We start from the raw sequence: 17069 nt of genomic DNA, 5'->3' as shown, positions 1-17069 counted from the left end.
AGGTGAATGGGTTCAGAGTTAAGGAGGCGGAGGTGAGGGTGGGAAGTCCATGTTGGGAGCCAGGAGACCCTGGTTCAATCCTCTGATCTTGCAGAGTCACCAGTGACCTTGGGCAAATCTTCCATCCTCCTTGAACCTACCCTTCCAGGAGGGACCCCTGGGCTGTATGTCTGTGGCTCTGGGTGTCTGCTCTCTGATTCTGGGGAGAGGAGGGGCCTCTGTCCAGGGAAGGATGGTGTGGGCTGGCAGGACCCACCACTGCCCACCTCCACAGCCCTTCCTCCTTCATACCCCTCTGGCTCACCTGTTCCTGCCACCTGCCAGCCACACCATGTCAGGGCCGTCACTCAGGCTGCCCCCTAAGATGGAGTCATCTCCCCTCCCAGAGAGCCTCATGGCCTGCCCCCTGCTCAGAAGTCATCACCCAGATGCCTCGCCCCCATCACTGCCCTGTTTTACGTTCTCCAGAGTCCTCAGCTGCCACTGAGTGACAGGATCTTGCTGCCTGTCCCCCTGTGAACTCCTCATCTCAGTTTCTCCAGCCCCTAGCCAGTTCCTGGCACACAGTAGGTGCTCAGGAAATATCTACTGCATAGAGGAACAGAGGGCCTGGTCAAGGAGGAGGAGGGGGAGCAGGGTTTGATGGAAGTTCTTCCTCTGCACCTGGGCAGGAGGGAGAGGCAGACTGTCCCCACCACCAGAGTAGGGGTAAGCCTCTTCCTGGAGGGTGCACACTCAGCTGTGGCCACGCCCAGGATTTGCTCACCGGCTCCATGCGGAAGATCTGGGGACAAGTGTTGTCAGGAGGCAGTAGGACTGGTGTGGTCACGTGCGTGACCTTGAGGCAGGAGGGTGATCAGACTCTGTAGCCTGCCTATCTGAGTTTAAACCCCTGCAGGTTACATCATGTCTCTGGGCCTCAGTTTCCACAGCTGTAAAATGGAGATGATAACAGTCCACACCACATAGAGTTGTTGCCAGGATTAAGTGATCCATGTTGAGCCCTTAGAACAGAGGCTGGTAAATACTAAGCATTGTGTGCGACTTCACTGTGCTTTTTATTAACTAGGTGCCATTGGCTATATCATCCCATCCCATTTCTGCAGCAGTAGAACAGATTGCTCAGAACCGCCCTTGCAGATATCTTCTGAGAGACAAATGAGATGGCATTTGAGGAACTGCCCAACCAGAGGGGCTTCCCTAGGCAGCTGAGAGGGGACTGTTCTCAGAGCAGTGAGTGTGAGAAGGGTCCAGGGGAGTCCTTGGACTGGTTGAAGACAGCATGTGACCTCCAGGTTTGCATCCTGGCTCTTCCTGGGCAAGTCTCCTAGCTTCTCTGAGCCTCAGTTTTCCCACCCCACCTGGGGTAAGTGAGGGAGGCAGGGATGGGTGCAGTTTTAACAGCTGTCATCCTGGGAGTATGAAGTGTTAAGATTCAGGATCCTTTTCTACTTTCTTTCTACCAGTAAATCATGTTCTCTGCTTAGCAAGCCCTCCAATTTGAATGGATCTGATAAGTTGTTTATTGGTAAGTTTTATCTGGTAGCAACTGAATGTCATCTCTTGACATAAATAAGCGCATTTTGACAACAGCTGATGCCTGAAGCCAGAGGACTCTCTCCCTGTGGTGCTTCCGGTGTCCTGGTGGGCCAGGAAGGAGCTGGGGCGGGGCTGAGGAGGACATTGCCCAACCTGGGCCTTGAATTCAGTTCTGGGTGGTTCCCAGGTGGCTGATCTCAGTGCATCACTTTAACTATCAGCCTTCATTTGCTCAGCTGTAAAATTGTGGAGAATGGTGTCTGCCATTGGGGATTGGTGCAAAATACTGCACCGGGAACCAAGCATGAGCCTGGCACATAGTGGGTGTTCAACAAATGTTCCTTTCTCTCCACCTTTTCCACCTTCTCCTGAAAAAAATCCCTAAGCCTCTGACTGACTCCGTGCTGACACCCTGGAGGCATATTGTCCTGCTGAATGCCCAGAAGATGGGCCCTCAGGGGCCAGAGGTCATCCGCCTGCCTGGTCAGATCCTTTCTGAGCCTCAGTTTCCTCATCTGCAAAATGGGGATGCAGTAATTACCTCCCTTGAAGGGTTGTTGTCCTCTTCTAAAGAGCTCAGCACAGAGCCTGGCAAGTAATAAGCACTCATGTGCCTGTTGGTCACTGTTCAGAGCTTGCTTTCATTCATTCATTCATTCATTCATTCATTCATTCATTCATTCATTCCAAAGATGTTTATTAAGTAGCCAGACACGGGAACAGCCCCACACACTTGCCTCTGCCTGAGGCTGCCTTGTCCTTTGGGACATCGCAGAGTATATGGAGCGTGATGGATGAGGCTGGAATGGGACTCAGTGACAGTGTTAACAACAGCAGCAGCAGCAGTGGCTGGTGTTCACTGAGCACGTACTACATCCGGGCACCTGCGCAGCGCCCGCCCCTGGTCCCGACCGGGCTCACTCGGCTCTAGGGCACTCTGCGCCCATTCCACGGAAGCAGCAGCACAGGCTCAAAGAGGTTAACAGGCCCTATGTCGGTCACAGGCCAGCGGGGCCCAGGGCAGCGTCCTCCGGGTCCGTGAGGGGCGGGGACAGGACAGTCCCCCTCTGACGTTGCTGGGCAGGGCGGGGTCAGAGTTAATGGCACAGTCACCAGAAACTCTTCAGAGTCCCAACGCACCTGGGTCCCCAAGAGCTCTGGCGCCCAGAACGGCGGCCCCTCGCCCTGCTCGGCGGTCTGCAGCCTTCTCTTCTCGGCAGCGGGTGCTGGGGCGCAGCGTGGCGGGGCGGGGAGGCCACGGCCCTCGATCGGACTTCATGTGGCCGAGTCTGCCTGGAACTGGGGGTTAAATGCGTCCCAGGGTGTTGCTGCCCTTCCCCCACCGCGGGCTGGCGGGAACAGGTCTGCAGCCGGCTGTCTGGCCCTCTCGGCTGCTCAGGGCACTCGGGACACCTGGGGACGGTCGCCCGCCTGGAGGCAGGGCAGGGGAGCACGGGACCGTTACGAGGAGTGTTGGGCTGGCCGCCCGCCCTGGCCCCGCCGCCCGGGGAGGCACAGGCCAGACGCCGGCCCCTTGCGCACTGCTGTCCTCTGACCCGACAGTCGCCCTCCCGGGCCGCAGCTGCGCGGTCACCGCCTGCTGCCCTCGCGCTCGGTCCATCCCTGGGCCGCGCCTGTCCAGGGCCACCGCTGCGGCTCAGCTGCGTCCTGCGCAGGTCAGAGCTTCTTGTTGGCTTCGGTTTCTTCAGCTGTCAGTGAAGACGAGGGAAGACCTCTCCTCCTGACCCCAGCCCTCTCCTGAGAAAGTGTTACTGCTGTCATCAATTACGATGAAGAACTGTAAAAGCTCAAGTATTCGGGGCCACTTTCTCACACCCAGCTCTCAGCTAAGTGGGTCGCCATTGTTAATTCTTTCTGATCCTCTCAACCACCCCAAGAAAGCGGGTACTGTTGTCACCTCATTTTACAGTGGAGGAACTGAAGCAGAGAGGTCAGGCAACTCACCCAAGGTCACACGGCTGGAAAGCAGTGGAACAGAGACGTCCCCCCGCTCTCCAGCTGGTTGTTCTTTTTGCCCGTGTCCTTGAGGATGCCATCTTGTCCTTGGCTCTCTCCCCGGTGTTTTGTTTTCTTGTGCGGTGGATACTCTGGCACGTGAGCTGGTGCCCGGGCTGGGGGGCCTTTCTCTCTGCTGCTCTGCGGTCTCGGAAATCACTAGACTGGGGTGAGGCTTCCGCTTGCCTGGAGCCTTGGAGCACGCGGGGGGCGGGGGGAGGGTGGTAAACTCGAGCCTCCAATCTGCGCAAAGGCAGGAGCGTGGCTACCGGTTTCCAGAAGGTCCTGGATCCCCCCGCAGCCCCCAGCTCCTGCTCTGGCTGGGACAGACCTGCTTGCTTGCCGTCTGGCTTTGCTGGGAGGGCGGGTGCAGGTTCTCATCTGCCCTCTCCCTGGGGTCTGTCCACCAAGTTCTACCGCTTCCAAAGTCTTGGCTCAGCAGGCTCAAGGCCTGGTGTCCTGTCCCCTCCTGGCTTTGATTTGAAAGCTCCCTCCCTTGCAAAGCCCAGCAGCACAAGGATGGTCACATTCTGTCCCTCCTTCCTGCCCTCACTTCTGTCTGCAACACGTGGCCCCGCCCAGCATTGGTGGCTCTTACACAGCATATCTCGATTTCACACAATAAAGGCATCGTTGGGCTCTACAGCAGGGCCAGAAGTCGAGCCCGTGCCCGCACGGGGATGGATCCCCGTCCCCGCTCTGTGCCAGGCCCTCTGATGGGCAGGTGGTGCTCAGAGATGTTTCCTCGTAACAAGGGGCTGACAAATGCAGAGAGTTGGGAACCCAGCAGGTGCCCAAATAATGGAATAATCCCTTTCTGAGGCCCCAGAGTTGAGGTGCAGTTGAGGTGCCTCCCCTCGGTGCCCCCTCCCGTGTCTGCTGCGCCAGGCCCCGGGCTACACGTCTCCGCCTTGTGCACGCCCCTTCCTGCGCCTTCTCAGCGGCTCCCACAGGCAGGCACTGGCGTCTCCACGTCTCGTAAGTGAGGACACTGAGGCTCCGCGTGGGGAAGGACCTCACCCAAGTCAGGGTCAGCAAGTGGCGCAGCTGGGATTTGAGCCAGGCGTCACGTGAGCAGGGCCACCGAGGTGGGCTGGCAGGGAAGGCCAGAGTGAAGCGCCCGGCACAGGGCAGACGACGTCCAGCAGTGGGCCGGCCCCAGCCCACAAGGTTGGGGGCAGCAGTAGGGGGCGCAGGTTGTTTGAGTTTTAGCAGCCTGGGAAGGAGGCCAGGAGCGGAGGAGGAGGCGAGTGGGGAAAGGATCTGCCTGAGTGTGGGTCAGAGTGACCTGGGGCTCGAGCAACTTGGAGGTCGCCTCATCGCCCTATCCCCTGCTTCAGCCATCTCATCCCAGCACCCTGAAACACCTTCTCCTCGCCACATTGTGCCTGTGGGCTCAGGGGCCTCTTCCCACAGGTGCCTTCCCTGAAGCCTGCCCTGGCTGTGGGTGCTACCTGCCGAGTGCACACTCAGGGATCATAGCACATGCAGGGCTTCCCATATATCGCCTTGGCCAAGCTTCACCCTGGGAAGCAGACACTCCTCTTGAACCCATTTTGCAGGTGGGGAGACTGAGGCCCAGAGAGGCTGAGAGGCTAAGGGGCTGGGTGGCAGCACCATCTTTGTACAGTGACTCCCACCCAGGGTTCTGCCTTCTGCACCCCAGCTGTTTAGGACCCCATACCTCCCCTAGGGATGCTCACAATCCATTAAGGGGGCCACAGAAGAAGGGAGAAGATGGACGTCTAAAGTGGCAGGTGAGGTGACACACAGCAGCAATAACAGTGGGCACGAGAACAAGAGCTACAGTGTCAGGCAGTGCCATGAGCCGAGCACGGGGCTGAACACTTTACACAAACTCGTCTCGTTCTCCATCATTGCCATGAGGAAGGTACTACTGGTATGTCCCCGTTTTACAGCCGAGGAGACTTAGGCTCAGGGAGGGGTAGTCCTTGGTGCAAAGTCACAGAGCCTGGGATTGATGTCCCTGGGACTTAGACTCAGGCCTTCTGGCTCCAGAGCAAGTCTGCAGTGTCGGAGCGGCGCTGCTTTACGATGCTGTGAGCTCTGTGCCCGGGTACGAGTCACACGGTCCTTTAGGGTGTGCTCCGGAGTGCGGGTGGGTGGTCACAGGCCGGGGCCCTCCATCTGGTCTTCTGGAGCCTGGGCAACCAGCCGCGTGCCTTCCTCCTCCACTGTGCAGCCGGCTGCCCAGGGTGGAGCTTGAGTGGGTGTGTGCGTCATGGGCGCTCGGTCTTCGCCCCAGGAGGGAGCTCTTTGGAGGTTAGGAAGGGGGGCCCAGCCAAGCCCCGGGGAGCCGTTGCGTTGAGCTCAGCCTCCTCCCAGATGCCCAGGGCCTGACCCAGCTTTCCTCTCTTCTGTTCACAGGTAGCCGGGAGGCTGCCTTCACCTACGCCATCATTGCCGCCGGCGTGGCCCACGCCATCACAGCTGCCTGTACCCAGGGTAACCTCAGCGACTGCGGCTGCGACAAAGAGAAGCAAGGCCAGTACCACCGGGACGAGGGCTGGAAGTGGGGTGGCTGCTCTGCCGACATCCGCTACGGCATCGGCTTCGCCAAGGTCTTTGTGGATGCCCGGGAGATCAAGCAGAATGCCCGGACTCTCATGAACTTGCACAATAACGAGGCGGGCCGAAAGGTAGGCAGCCAGGGAGGGCAGCGGCGGCTCCCACGGACATGCTGGGGCCAGCTCGCGCGTGAGCTCTGGCGGGTGTGTGGGGACGAGCATGGGGCTCTGCCCTCAGCCTCGGTCTGCCTGGCTCTGGCGTCGTCGGCTCCAGGCCAGGCCGGGTCTGCTTGTCGGTTCCTGCAGAGGTCGGGGAGCTGAGTCTCCACTGAGACAAACTGGAGGCCGCTCCACAAGGAGAGAGGGACGGATGGGAACTCCTCTCCTCAGGAGGGCGGAGCAGGCTGTCCTCAGGCCACCCTCCCGCCCCCTCTTCTCAGGCTCTGGCCACAGCCTGCGTGTCTCCCAGCTGGCCATGGGGAGTCGCTCACCTGGCCTGCCGTGGGGGTGCACAGGGTGGACCACAGGGCCTGTCTAGTCGACTCCCCGGCTGGGAGTTCCTGCCCAGTGTGGCGCCTCCCTGCGGATTCCCAGTGGCTCCTTCCCCCCTGTTTCTGTGGTCACTTCACCCTCAGGCCACAGGTCTCAGTCTTCCTCCTGCCTCAAACCTCTCAGTCCCTGGAGGCAGGTGGGAGGAGACGAGTAGCTTTCTTCTCAGCCTCAGTTTCCTCATCTGTGGCCACCTGGGTGGGCTGTGGTGAGACTGAAAGGATAGTGCCAGGTGGCGTGTGATAAGTCAGGTTCGGTGGATGAAGTGGGTCGTGTTCTGTGAGCTACCCGGCTTCGCCGGGCGTGGGGCTCGTGGTTGCTGCACAGTCATGTTCCCAGGAGCCTGTGGGCGGCGCAGACACCGGGAGCTGTCAGACGTCATCAGACCAACCTCAGTGGGCTTCCTGCAGGAGGTGGGCCCCAAAAGATGAGTGAGGTGTGGCAGGCAGAGGAGACAGGTGAAGGCCAGCCTGGTCTGCGGTCTGGGAGTGGACAAAGGCCCAGAGGTGGGTCAGGGGACCAGGTGAGGGGCCCATACTGGCTCATCTCGGGGGCCCTGGCAGGGTAACCACAGCTGGGGTGGCCTCGCAGGAGACACAGGAGTGAGAGCCTGTGTTCTGTCCCCAGCCCACCCTGCGCCTTCTCCTTACCATCCACATTTCAGCCGTGGTGTCCCTGACCCAGAGGAGCTCCCCATTCCCTTCCCTCCTAGGCCTTGCTCGGAGGGTGCCTTGTTCCGCGGCCTTCTCCTCGCTCGACTGCAAGCTTGCTGAGGACAGGGACCTGGTGTCTCGGTCCCAGCTGCGCTCCACGGCAGCCCACGTCGGCCCCTCCATACACACGGCCGGGGTGAAGGGACCAACCGCGGGCGGTTCTGGAGCCGGAGCGGGCAGAGGTCATAGAGACAGAGCCTGGGCGAGGGGGAGGCGCTGAGCAGGGTCGGCGGAGGGGGCCGGGCGGGGCGGGGCGGCCTGAGCTGGTGTCTGTGAGCAGAAACAGCTCTCCAGCTCGGGGACAGCCAGTGGAGGGACACACGCTGGCTGCCGGCCCAGCTCCCCTCTGTGAGGGAGCACCCATGGGGGCGGCTTCCCGCGAACGCAGCTCCACGCGCACTGGGAGCTTTCCTGCGCCTCGGGGTGGGACAGGGCACCCGTCAGTGCCGGGGAAGGCTGGCAACCACCAGTGCGGCCCTTTGTGTGACGGGGCTGGATGTGGCAGCCCAGAGAGGGGACCAGCTGGCCCTCGGGGACTCAGGGCAGCGGCGGCAGGGCTCAGCAGCCTAGCCCCAGGTGGCCAGGCCCTCCCTGCCTCGGGGCACCCGAAGACCCAGGCAAGGCAGGAGCGAAGACAGCCCCAGCTGCTGGGGGATCCAGCCCCGCTTAGGACCTCAGTTTCTGCATCTGTCACTTGGGACTACGCCCCTGGCCTTGCTCTGCGTGGCCAGGTGCCAGTCAGCTCCTGCAGTGTGACGTGTATTTGGAGGCATGGGGCCCCATCCCAGACCCTACCCCCCGCCCCCACAAAAACGAAAATAAAACAGGCTGCAGGGGCCTCCCCCACGCGGAGGTGGGATGTGACAGGAGAATGGCGTCTTGGAAAGGCTCGCGGGCGTGCTGACCACCCGCTCCTCACTCCTGCGTGCGGAGACAAGACCCTCCCTGGCCACAGGCCCTGCGGCTCCTTGGCAGCAGGTGCGAGAGCAAAGGGGCGGGGAAGCCAGGGCAGGTGCACCCTGCCTCCTGCAGGCCCGGCGACGGACTGTCCCCAGGCTGCAGGCGAGCCCACCGCCTCACCTGGCAGACGAGGGAGAATCAAGGCCTCGGGGAGTCTTGGCCTCACAGGTCTACACGGTCCCAGCCCAGGCACAGCCAGGCCCTGGCCGGTGGTGCGGGCCCTGGGGTGGGGAGCGGCGGCGTCCCTGCGCCGGCCGGGCTTTCCCGGTCCCTCCTTGTCCCGTGCAGGGGCACATCGCGAAACGGTCAGGTCAGAAGAGAGCGGTGCAGGCTGCAAACATCTTCTGGAGAGGTGATTCTGGAATCGTGGCTTCCCCGACTGGCATTTTAAGGCCGTAGTACTCCTGGGTTGAAAGCACAGGGTGGTCAGGCCGGGCCGTGGAGCATTAGTGTCACATCGCGGCACGCGGGCTGGGCATTGTAGCCTCCTTGGTGAGGAGGGAGAGCAGCATGTGTCGAAGCCCTTGGGTGGCAGAATCTTGCTGGCGTGGAATCAGCTCTTTCCAGGCTTTTGCGCGGCGCGGAGAGGAGCGACCCACGGTCCTGCCCTGGAGACAGACGCTCAGCCTCGCAGGGAGTCGGGCGGGAGCGGCACAGGCTGCGACTCAGGCGGCACAGTGGGGAGACCGCGACCCTGCAGGAGGAGAGAGCAGGTCAGAGCAGGAGTGGCTTCCTCCCGCAGAGGTGTGCGGGCTGCCCAGGGGAAGAAGGGACCTCAGGCTGGGCTCTAAGGGCGACAGGAGTCCTCCAGACGGCCAAGGCAGCGAGAAGGAAGAGGGCAGCCTGGCAGAAGCAGGCGTGGACAGAAACGCGAAGCGCCAACACAGCACGGCGTGGGGGCCCTGGACGGCCGAGGGCGGGGGCCGAGGGCCACGAGGCCGCAGAGAGGGCAAGGCCTTGAGTGCCAGGCCAGGAGCGAGACTTCCTCTTCCGCCGAGGTGCCCAGAGGGGCGTTGGTGAGGAGTGTGCGGGCAGGTTCTGGGCCTGTCTGGGCCAGAGCGGAGGGCAGAGTGAAGGAGCCATGGCCACGATCAGGCCCTGAACCCCACAGGGACCGGGGTGGGGTGTGGGGGGAAGGCAGCTTAGGAAGCAGACCGGGCAGGGCCCAGCTTGGGGTGTGCTTGGGGTGGAAGGGGGCTCTCACTGGGATGGGGACCTGGGACAGAGGAGATGAGTTGTAGGGGACACGATTAGGGTACTTTGGGGCATGGGAGTGGGAGATCCTGCCGGCCACAGGCAGGGACGCCCAGGCCGCTGGTACCTGGACCCTCCTAGCTGCCACCTGTGGGAGGTGGTACGGGAAGCTCTGGCGTTTGTGGGATGGCCCGGTGGGAGGAGTAACGTGGGAAAGCAGGAGAGCTGGAGCCACAGCTTGGGCACATGGGCACCGGGCAGGAGGGCGGTGGGAAGGGACAAGCAGTCAGGGGGCAGGAGGAGAAGCAGGAGCACTGGCCTGCTGCTGCATTTGTGAGCGTGAGTGAAACATCCCCTGCGGGGTGCAGAGAAGCCAGGCCGTGCTCTGAGTCAGCCTCTGCCATTTCCTAGCTCCGCATCCCTGGGCAAGAGACAGGCACCGAGCTCCATAACGACATTGTACCTGGCCGTGCCGACCATTGAGGCCTCACTGTGCACAGAGAGTCATGTGCAGCAGGGCCTCGGGGGCCTCGGGGATGGCAGGAGCCCTCAGCAAGCCCTTCCTCAGAGTGTGGTGTCGGACCCCAGGAGAGACAGACAGCCCTGGGGATGGGGCCCAGGCGGGACGGGGCTGGCCCCTGCTGGAATGTGCCGCTTGCTCCGAGGTAGGTGAGCTCAGGAGGATGGAATCCCACCAGGGTGAAAAGTCACTTCCCAGTCCCTGTCCAGCTTCTTGGGCACAGAGAAGTGTCGGTCTTGTCCCTTCCTGCCCTGCCCCCTCTGGTCCTGGTGGTCCTGAGACCTGAATTCCCACTCCTGCACTGGCCGCAGGCAGGCCTGTGAGTCAGGGGACAGCAGGGACCAGCCCCTGGCAGTTGGGGCAGGGCCAGATAGGGCCTGCTTGGCTATGCTCCTCTCTGCTGTCCTGAGGAGATATTTGACCAGATAGAGTAGTCATCGGTGGTACGTTGAGGACCCGAGGAACCAGGCCCCGCTGGGCCTGAAGCCAGCTGCCCAGGCCAGGTGGGGGAGGGGCATGCGCAGGCTGCTGTGTCCTCCGCTTCTACCCACATGCGGCACGGGGCTGGGTTCTCGCCTCTGCAAATGGAAAGGACTGCCGCTGCACTTGGGGGACTGGGACCTGGGGTGGCCTTGGGCAAATGTCCCTTCAGGGCTTTGACTTCTTCCATGGCCAGAGGTGGAAGGGGGATAGGTTCCTTCCTTTCGGTCTCAGAAGGGTCTTCCAGGTCTGATATATGTGGTGGGGGACACAGGGTTCTCAGGCCCACTGGTCATCAACCTTGTCTCCAGCTACCCTGCTCTGCTCACCACCCTCCAGCCGCACACTCCCGGAGACCCCACTCCTGTTCCCAGCTCAGGGCCTTTGCAGGTGCTGCTTCATGTGTCTGGATGCTGGCCCTCAGATCTTTGCAGAGCCAGCTCCTCCTGTTTCTTCAGGTCTCCACTCGATGCCGTCTTCTCAGGCCCTCCCTGCCCAGCATCTGCCTCATCTCTCTCTGCACCACCCTGCTGTACTTTCCATGAGAAACGCCACATGAAATGGTCTTATTTGCACAGCTCTCTCTGTCTTTATTGCTGGTCAACTCCCACTGCAAAGTCAGCACCACAAGGGAGGTTCACAGCTGTATCCCCTGTGCCTAGAACAGTGCCTGGCTCATAGTAAGTGCTCACAAAATATTTCTTTAGTGAATGAACGAAATGACAAGTGTCTGCTCTTTCTTGGGGGATTTTCCAGGAGCAGGGTTGCCAGATATAATACAGGATTCCCAGGTAAATTTGACTTTGAGATAAACAACGAACAATTTTTATTATCAATATGTCCCAAATATTGCATGGGACATACTTACACTAAAAATTTGATTGTTTATCTCAAAGTCAGCTTTAATTATTAATAAGTTTCTTTTCTAATTAAACTTATGTTGAGATAATCGTAGATTCACATGCAGCTTGAAGAATACAGAAAGCTCCTGTGTGCCTTTTGTTCAGTTTTCTCTGATGGTAACAGCTTGCGAAGCTGTGGGACAGTGTCACAATGAGGATGCTGATGCCCTCCAGCCAGGACACAGGTCTTACAAGGGTGCCCACGCTGCCCTTTTATAGCCACATCCGCCCCCTTCTCTCCCTCCTTCTCCTATTCCCAGCAACCACTAATCGTTCTCCATTTGTGTAATTTCATCATGTTAAGAATGGCACATAAACAGAATCATACAGTATGTAACATTTTGAGATTAGCTTCTTTTCACTCAGCATAATTCCCTCAAGATTTATTCAAGTTGTGGTGTGTATCAGTAGTTTGTTCCTTTCTATTACTTAGGAATATTCCATGGTATAGTAGTACCAGTTTCTTTTCTTTTTTTTCTTTTTTGGCCATTCACCTGTTGAAGGATGTTTGGTCGTTTGAAGACTTTGGCTAGTGCAAATAAAGCTGCTATGAACATTTGTGCACAGGTTTTTCTGTGAACATAAGCTTCCCTTTCTCTAGGACAAATGCCGAACAGAGCAAATGTATGTGGTGGCTGCATGTTTAGGTTTCTAACAAAGAGCCAAACTGTTTTCCAGAGTGGCTGTGCCACTTTGCGTTTCTACCTGCAATGCGCGAGAGACCTGGTCTCTCCATAGCCTCACTGGCACTTGCTGATATCACTATGTTTTAAACATTTTTGACATTCTGATAGGGCTATTTTATATCTCACTGTGGTTTTATTTAGCATTTCCTGAATGGCTGAAGATGTTGAACATCTTTTCTTGTGCTTATCTGCTATCTGTATATCCTCCTTGGAGTAATGTCTGTTAATGAATTTTGCCCATTTCCTAATGATTTCCTTTTTTACTGTTGAGTTTTGACATTTCTTTTATACATTCTAGATGCTAGTCTTTTCTCAGACATGTGGTTTGCAAATATCTTTTGCAGTATGTTGCTTGTCTTTTTATCATTTTCATAGGGTCTTCCACAGAGCAAAAGTTTTTAACTTTGATAAGGTCCAATTTATCAATTTTTACTTTTTGGATAGTGCCTTTGGTGTTGTCTAAGAACTCTTTGCTCAGCCCTAGATCCAATTATCCCTCTGTTTTTTAGTAAAAGTTTTACATTTTGCATTTAAATCTGTGATTTTTGGGGGGGAGGGGAACAAAGTTCCCACTCTATCACCTTGTCTAGAGTGCAGTGTCATGATCATAGCTCACTGCGACCTCAAACTCCTTGGCCCCAGAGGTCTTCCTGCCTCAGCCTCCCAAGTAGCTGGGACTATAGGCATGCACTACCATGCCCAGTTAATTGTTTCCATTTTTAGTAGAGATGAGGTCTCACTCTTGTTCAGGCTGATCTTGAACTCCTGACCTCAAGCGATCCTCCTTCCATGGCCTCCCTGAGTGCTAGGATTACAAGCGTGAGCCACCACACCCGGCTGTGATCTGTTTTTTTCTAATTAATTAATTAATTTAAATAATAAGAAAAGTTTCTTTCTCAAAAAATTTATTTTACATTGTTATTTAACAGTAGTAAAACATACTTAGCATAAACTTTACCAAATTCACCATTTTTGGTGGTAGTTTACTGCTATTAAGTGCATTCATGTTGTGCAACCATCACCACCATCCATCTCCAGAACCTATTTGTCTTCCAAAACTGAGACTCTGTCCCCAGTCAACACTAATTCTCCATTTTCCCTTCCCCAGGCCCTGGCACCCCCAATTCTACTCTCTGTCTCTGTGAATGTAACTGCTTTGGGTCCCCATATGAGAGGACTCTCCCAGTATCTGTCCTTTTGTGTCTGGCCATTTCAGTAGCACCAGCTCTGCAGGGCTCTGTGATCCACTTTGAATTGGCCTTTACATAAGGCCCGGGCTGAAGTTCACATTCATTTTTGACCTGTTTGTGTGCTGACTCTGGCCACTGTCCTGGCCTCCACTGCCCTGGCGGGGAGCGCGGCTTCTGGGCGTGCCAAGAACCGCGGAGCTGTGGCAGAGCTGGAGGCTCCCTCTCTTAGGCCAATTCGTCCACGGGACACTGAGGCCCAGACTCAGAGGGCCTCACCCAGGCCACACACGCCAAGAGGGTGGAGAAGCGGGATTCGCACCAAGGCCCGGCCGCCCGCTCAGATCTCCCTCCTGCTCCCAGTGGCTGCTGAGGCTGGGGGAGCTGGGCTGGATGGGGCTGAGATGGGGCCGGGAGATCTGCAGGCGGTTGGGAGGAGCCCAGTGGGATGCCCAGACCCAGTGTGTGGGCCCAGAGGAAGGAGCGGAAGCCACTGAGCACAGGTCAGGGGGACCAGGCCAGGCTGGGGTTTGTCCAGTTCTCGATGATGACACAGCAAGGGCAAGGCCCGGCCCGGTCCTGTCAGTGATGCCGCAGTGATAGCAGTGGACGGTGCCCGGGAAGGGAGGGGACAGGATAAGAGAGGCCTTGGGATGGGAGCAGAAGCAGGGCAGGGCAGCCCCTCCCACGGGGACAGGAAATGTCAGTGGTCCCAACTCCAAGGGGCCTGGTTTCTAGAAGCCCTCTTCGCTCTGGGCTGCTAAGACCCCCCACTACAGCCCAGGACTGACATGGGCAGCCTGGGGCAGACGCAGAGGAGGCAGCAGGACACACTGGCCTGGGAAGAGCTCAGGTGGCTCAGCCTGGAGTGGGGCAGCCTCAGGGAGCTGTCACTGTCCTCTGGGCCCTAAGGACTCGGGTAGGGCTGTGGTTGGGAGGGGAGCAGGCTAACGGAAACCCAGGGGAAGGAAGAACATGGGAAAACGGTAGGTTTCGGCTCAAGTGAGAAAGAACTTGCTCCTGGGAGGTGGGATAAAGTCCCTGTCAGAGGAGGAGGTGCAGATAGAGGGCAGGTGGGAGGATGGAGATGCGATTCTATTAACACTTGAAATGCATGTACTAATTAAATCCCCATAGTAGTCCTACCATATGAGCATCCTGTGTTCTCCCCATTTTACACAGGGGAAAACAGAGACACAGAGAGGTTAAGAAAGTTGCCCAAGACCACACAGCTAGCAGGTGCTGCCCTGGGATCTGAACCCACGCAGCCTGGCTCTAGACTCAGTACTTAACCATTGAACCATCCTACCAGCCTCAGGAGTCTTGGACTCAAGATGCTTCTTCTATCCCCACAGTCTCCCTGACCTCCTGTGATTCCAAGATGTTATCCTAAGATTCCTGGGTCCCCTGATTTGGGGAACTCAGACACTGCAGTCCTCAATGCCCCAAAGGCCCCAGTCTCTGGTCACTTGGGGATTGGAGGCTGTCCAGGCACTGTGTGTCCTCTTCCACTCTGGTCACTGTGGCCTTGGGATGGTCTGTGGGCCACCATCTGCTGCCTGGGACAGGACACTCCAGGGCCAGGAGGGAACATGCTATATAGAGAGGGGAATCTGTGCGTTGCCCCTCAGCAGGTGAGGGCCCTGGGCTGCCACGGGAGGTCAGGGTGAGACTGGACAAGGACATGCCGGATAAGGGCAGGTCCGGGAGTGGAGTGCTCATGCCTGGTGTGGAGACCTGGGGCGCTTCTTGGTTTGGGGGTGGGGGGTTTGAGACAGGGTCTTGCTCTGTCCACCCCCCGTCAGGCTCTGCAGTGGTGTCATCGTAGCTCACTGCAGCCTCAAATTCCTGGCACAACCGATCCTCCCAGCTCAGCCTTCCAAAGTGCTGGGACGACTGGTATGAGCCACTGCGCCAGCTCCCCATATTTTGATGGAGTTTCTGGGCTTGCTCAGCCTGGAGGGGGAGCCTCCAGGGCGCCCCCAGGCTGGAGCCCCCTACCCTCTCCCCCTGCAGAATCCTCCTCATCCTTCCAGGCAGTCGGGAGATCCACCCTGGCATCTCCCAGAGCCCAGCCCAGAGCCTGGCCTACTGCTGGTGACACAGAGTGGTGCAAAGGCAAGGGTAGCGTCTGAAACAGCTACCAGGACAGCAGGCAGTGGGCTTGGAAGCACCTGTCCTCCACCTTCTCAGTCCCGGGCGCGCACATGGGCGGGGCGAGCGACGATGCTAGCTCTGGCCAGCGGGGTGGGCTCTGCAGCCCACTCCTGGCACTGCTGCTTCCCAGGCTGTGTGATCATGGGAATATTACTTTGCCTCTCTGTGCCTCCGTTTCTCCATCTTTAAAACAGAGACAACAATAGCTCCACAGAGTACTGTGGGGAGCACATGAGTGAATGAATTTAAGCGCTTATAGCTGCGCCATCCAACATGGTCACCACAAGCCACATGTGGCTACTTAAATTTGAATGAATTCCCAATAAGTAAGATTGACGATTCAGTCCTGCAGTCCACGTTTCTAGTGCTCAGTAGCCATAAGTGCTCTTCGCTTCCATAGCAAACAGCCCCACGGTGGCAGGAAGGCCTGTTGGGCAGCGCCGAGGCTCACAGGGTGGGCACAGAGTGAGGACTCAGATGTGGGTGTTATCCCTAAGGGACCCGCAAAGGTCTGGGCAGCAGTGCAGCCAATCCTGCCCCTCCCTGTGCCCTGGCGCCCGAGCAGGTCTCGGATCCTGGCCATCTGAGTTCCCCTGGAAGGAACGCCCAGTGTGGCTGCCGGCCCTGCCGCCGGGGCTCATGGGAAGCCCACCTGAGGGGGGAGGGGCAGCAGCGAGGCCCCGAGAACCTCCCCAGTGAGGCAAAGTCGGGGCCCAGTTACACTTCGGTGAGGCCAAGTCAAAAGGCGCCCACCAGGGACAATTGTCGCCTTTGTCCTCAGGAGGGGCCGGGACTCCTGGGTGTTATCAAAGCTGCCAGGATGAGCAGGGAGGGGAACCCTGTGATGGGGGAGGGGCAGAGAGAGGGGGACAGAGTCACAGAGGGAGGGATGGGTGGCCAGGTGATCTGGCAACAGGAGCCAGCAGCCGTCACTTTCCCTAATCCTGAAAACTTGCATGTCCTTTGCAGAGAAATCCAGGTGCAATCATGTCGCTAAAAAGCACTTGCCTGACAAAGGGGCTTGTTTAAATCATCCCCTTCAGTGTGCACCGGAGCCGCAGCTGGCCAGGCCTGCTGGTGGTGCGGAGTGCGCTCTGTCCCGGGCAGGGCGCCAGGTGCTCTCCGGAGCTTAATCCATCGCATTTGCCCAACATCCTTGGGGGCCTGGTCAGCTGCATTTCACAGATGGGTAGTGAGGTCTGGGCAGTGACTTGAGCAGCGTCTGGGCTCCTGGGCAGGAGAGCTGGGCAGTCCTAGGGCTCTGGTGACCTCAGGGCCTCCCCAGGACATGGGAGGGAGAAGGCAGATCCTGACCAGCTGGGCATGGCAGGTGTGAGGCCAGCACTCAGCGGTGTGCCCCGCTCTCGATGCTCCATGTGCGGGCCCCATTCCAAGTGCTCTCGGTAAATGATCTCACGGAGAATGGCCTGTTGCTATTCCCATTTAACAGAGGAGGAAAACTGAGGTGCAGAGCGGTTAAGTGGGGTGCTTGAGATTGTCCAGGTAGAAAGCATCAGAGTCAGGCTTCCCTCCCAGCCATCTCACCTCTGCAACCCAGGCTCTGCCTGTCCTCTGAGCAGCCTGTTCTTAAGCCCTCAACTGTGTACATAATGCGTGTGTGTGTGCATGTGTGTATAC

General features: G+C 58.2%; 1 protein-coding gene across 1 annotated transcript in view; it reads left to right on the top strand.

Moving 5' to 3' along the window:
- The window catches only part of WNT7A (Wnt family member 7A), a 58629-nt gene that overhangs the window by 16449 nt on the left and 25111 nt on the right, over positions 1-17069 (top strand). Inside the window, exon 3 of the mRNA XM_012752458.2 lies at positions 5944-6215. Coding sequence (XP_012607912.1) covers positions 5944-6215 — 272 coding nt within the window. The remainder of the gene's footprint in view (positions 1-5943; positions 6216-17069) is intronic.

Source organism: Microcebus murinus, chromosome 21 (genome assembly GCF_040939455.1).
Source record: "Microcebus murinus isolate Inina chromosome 21, M.murinus_Inina_mat1.0, whole genome shotgun sequence".
In the NCBI taxonomy this organism is placed as follows: domain Eukaryota; kingdom Metazoa; phylum Chordata; class Mammalia; order Primates; family Cheirogaleidae; genus Microcebus; species Microcebus murinus.
The sequence above is the reverse complement of the archived record's forward strand: the minus strand, read 5'-3'. Positions and strand labels throughout refer to the sequence as shown.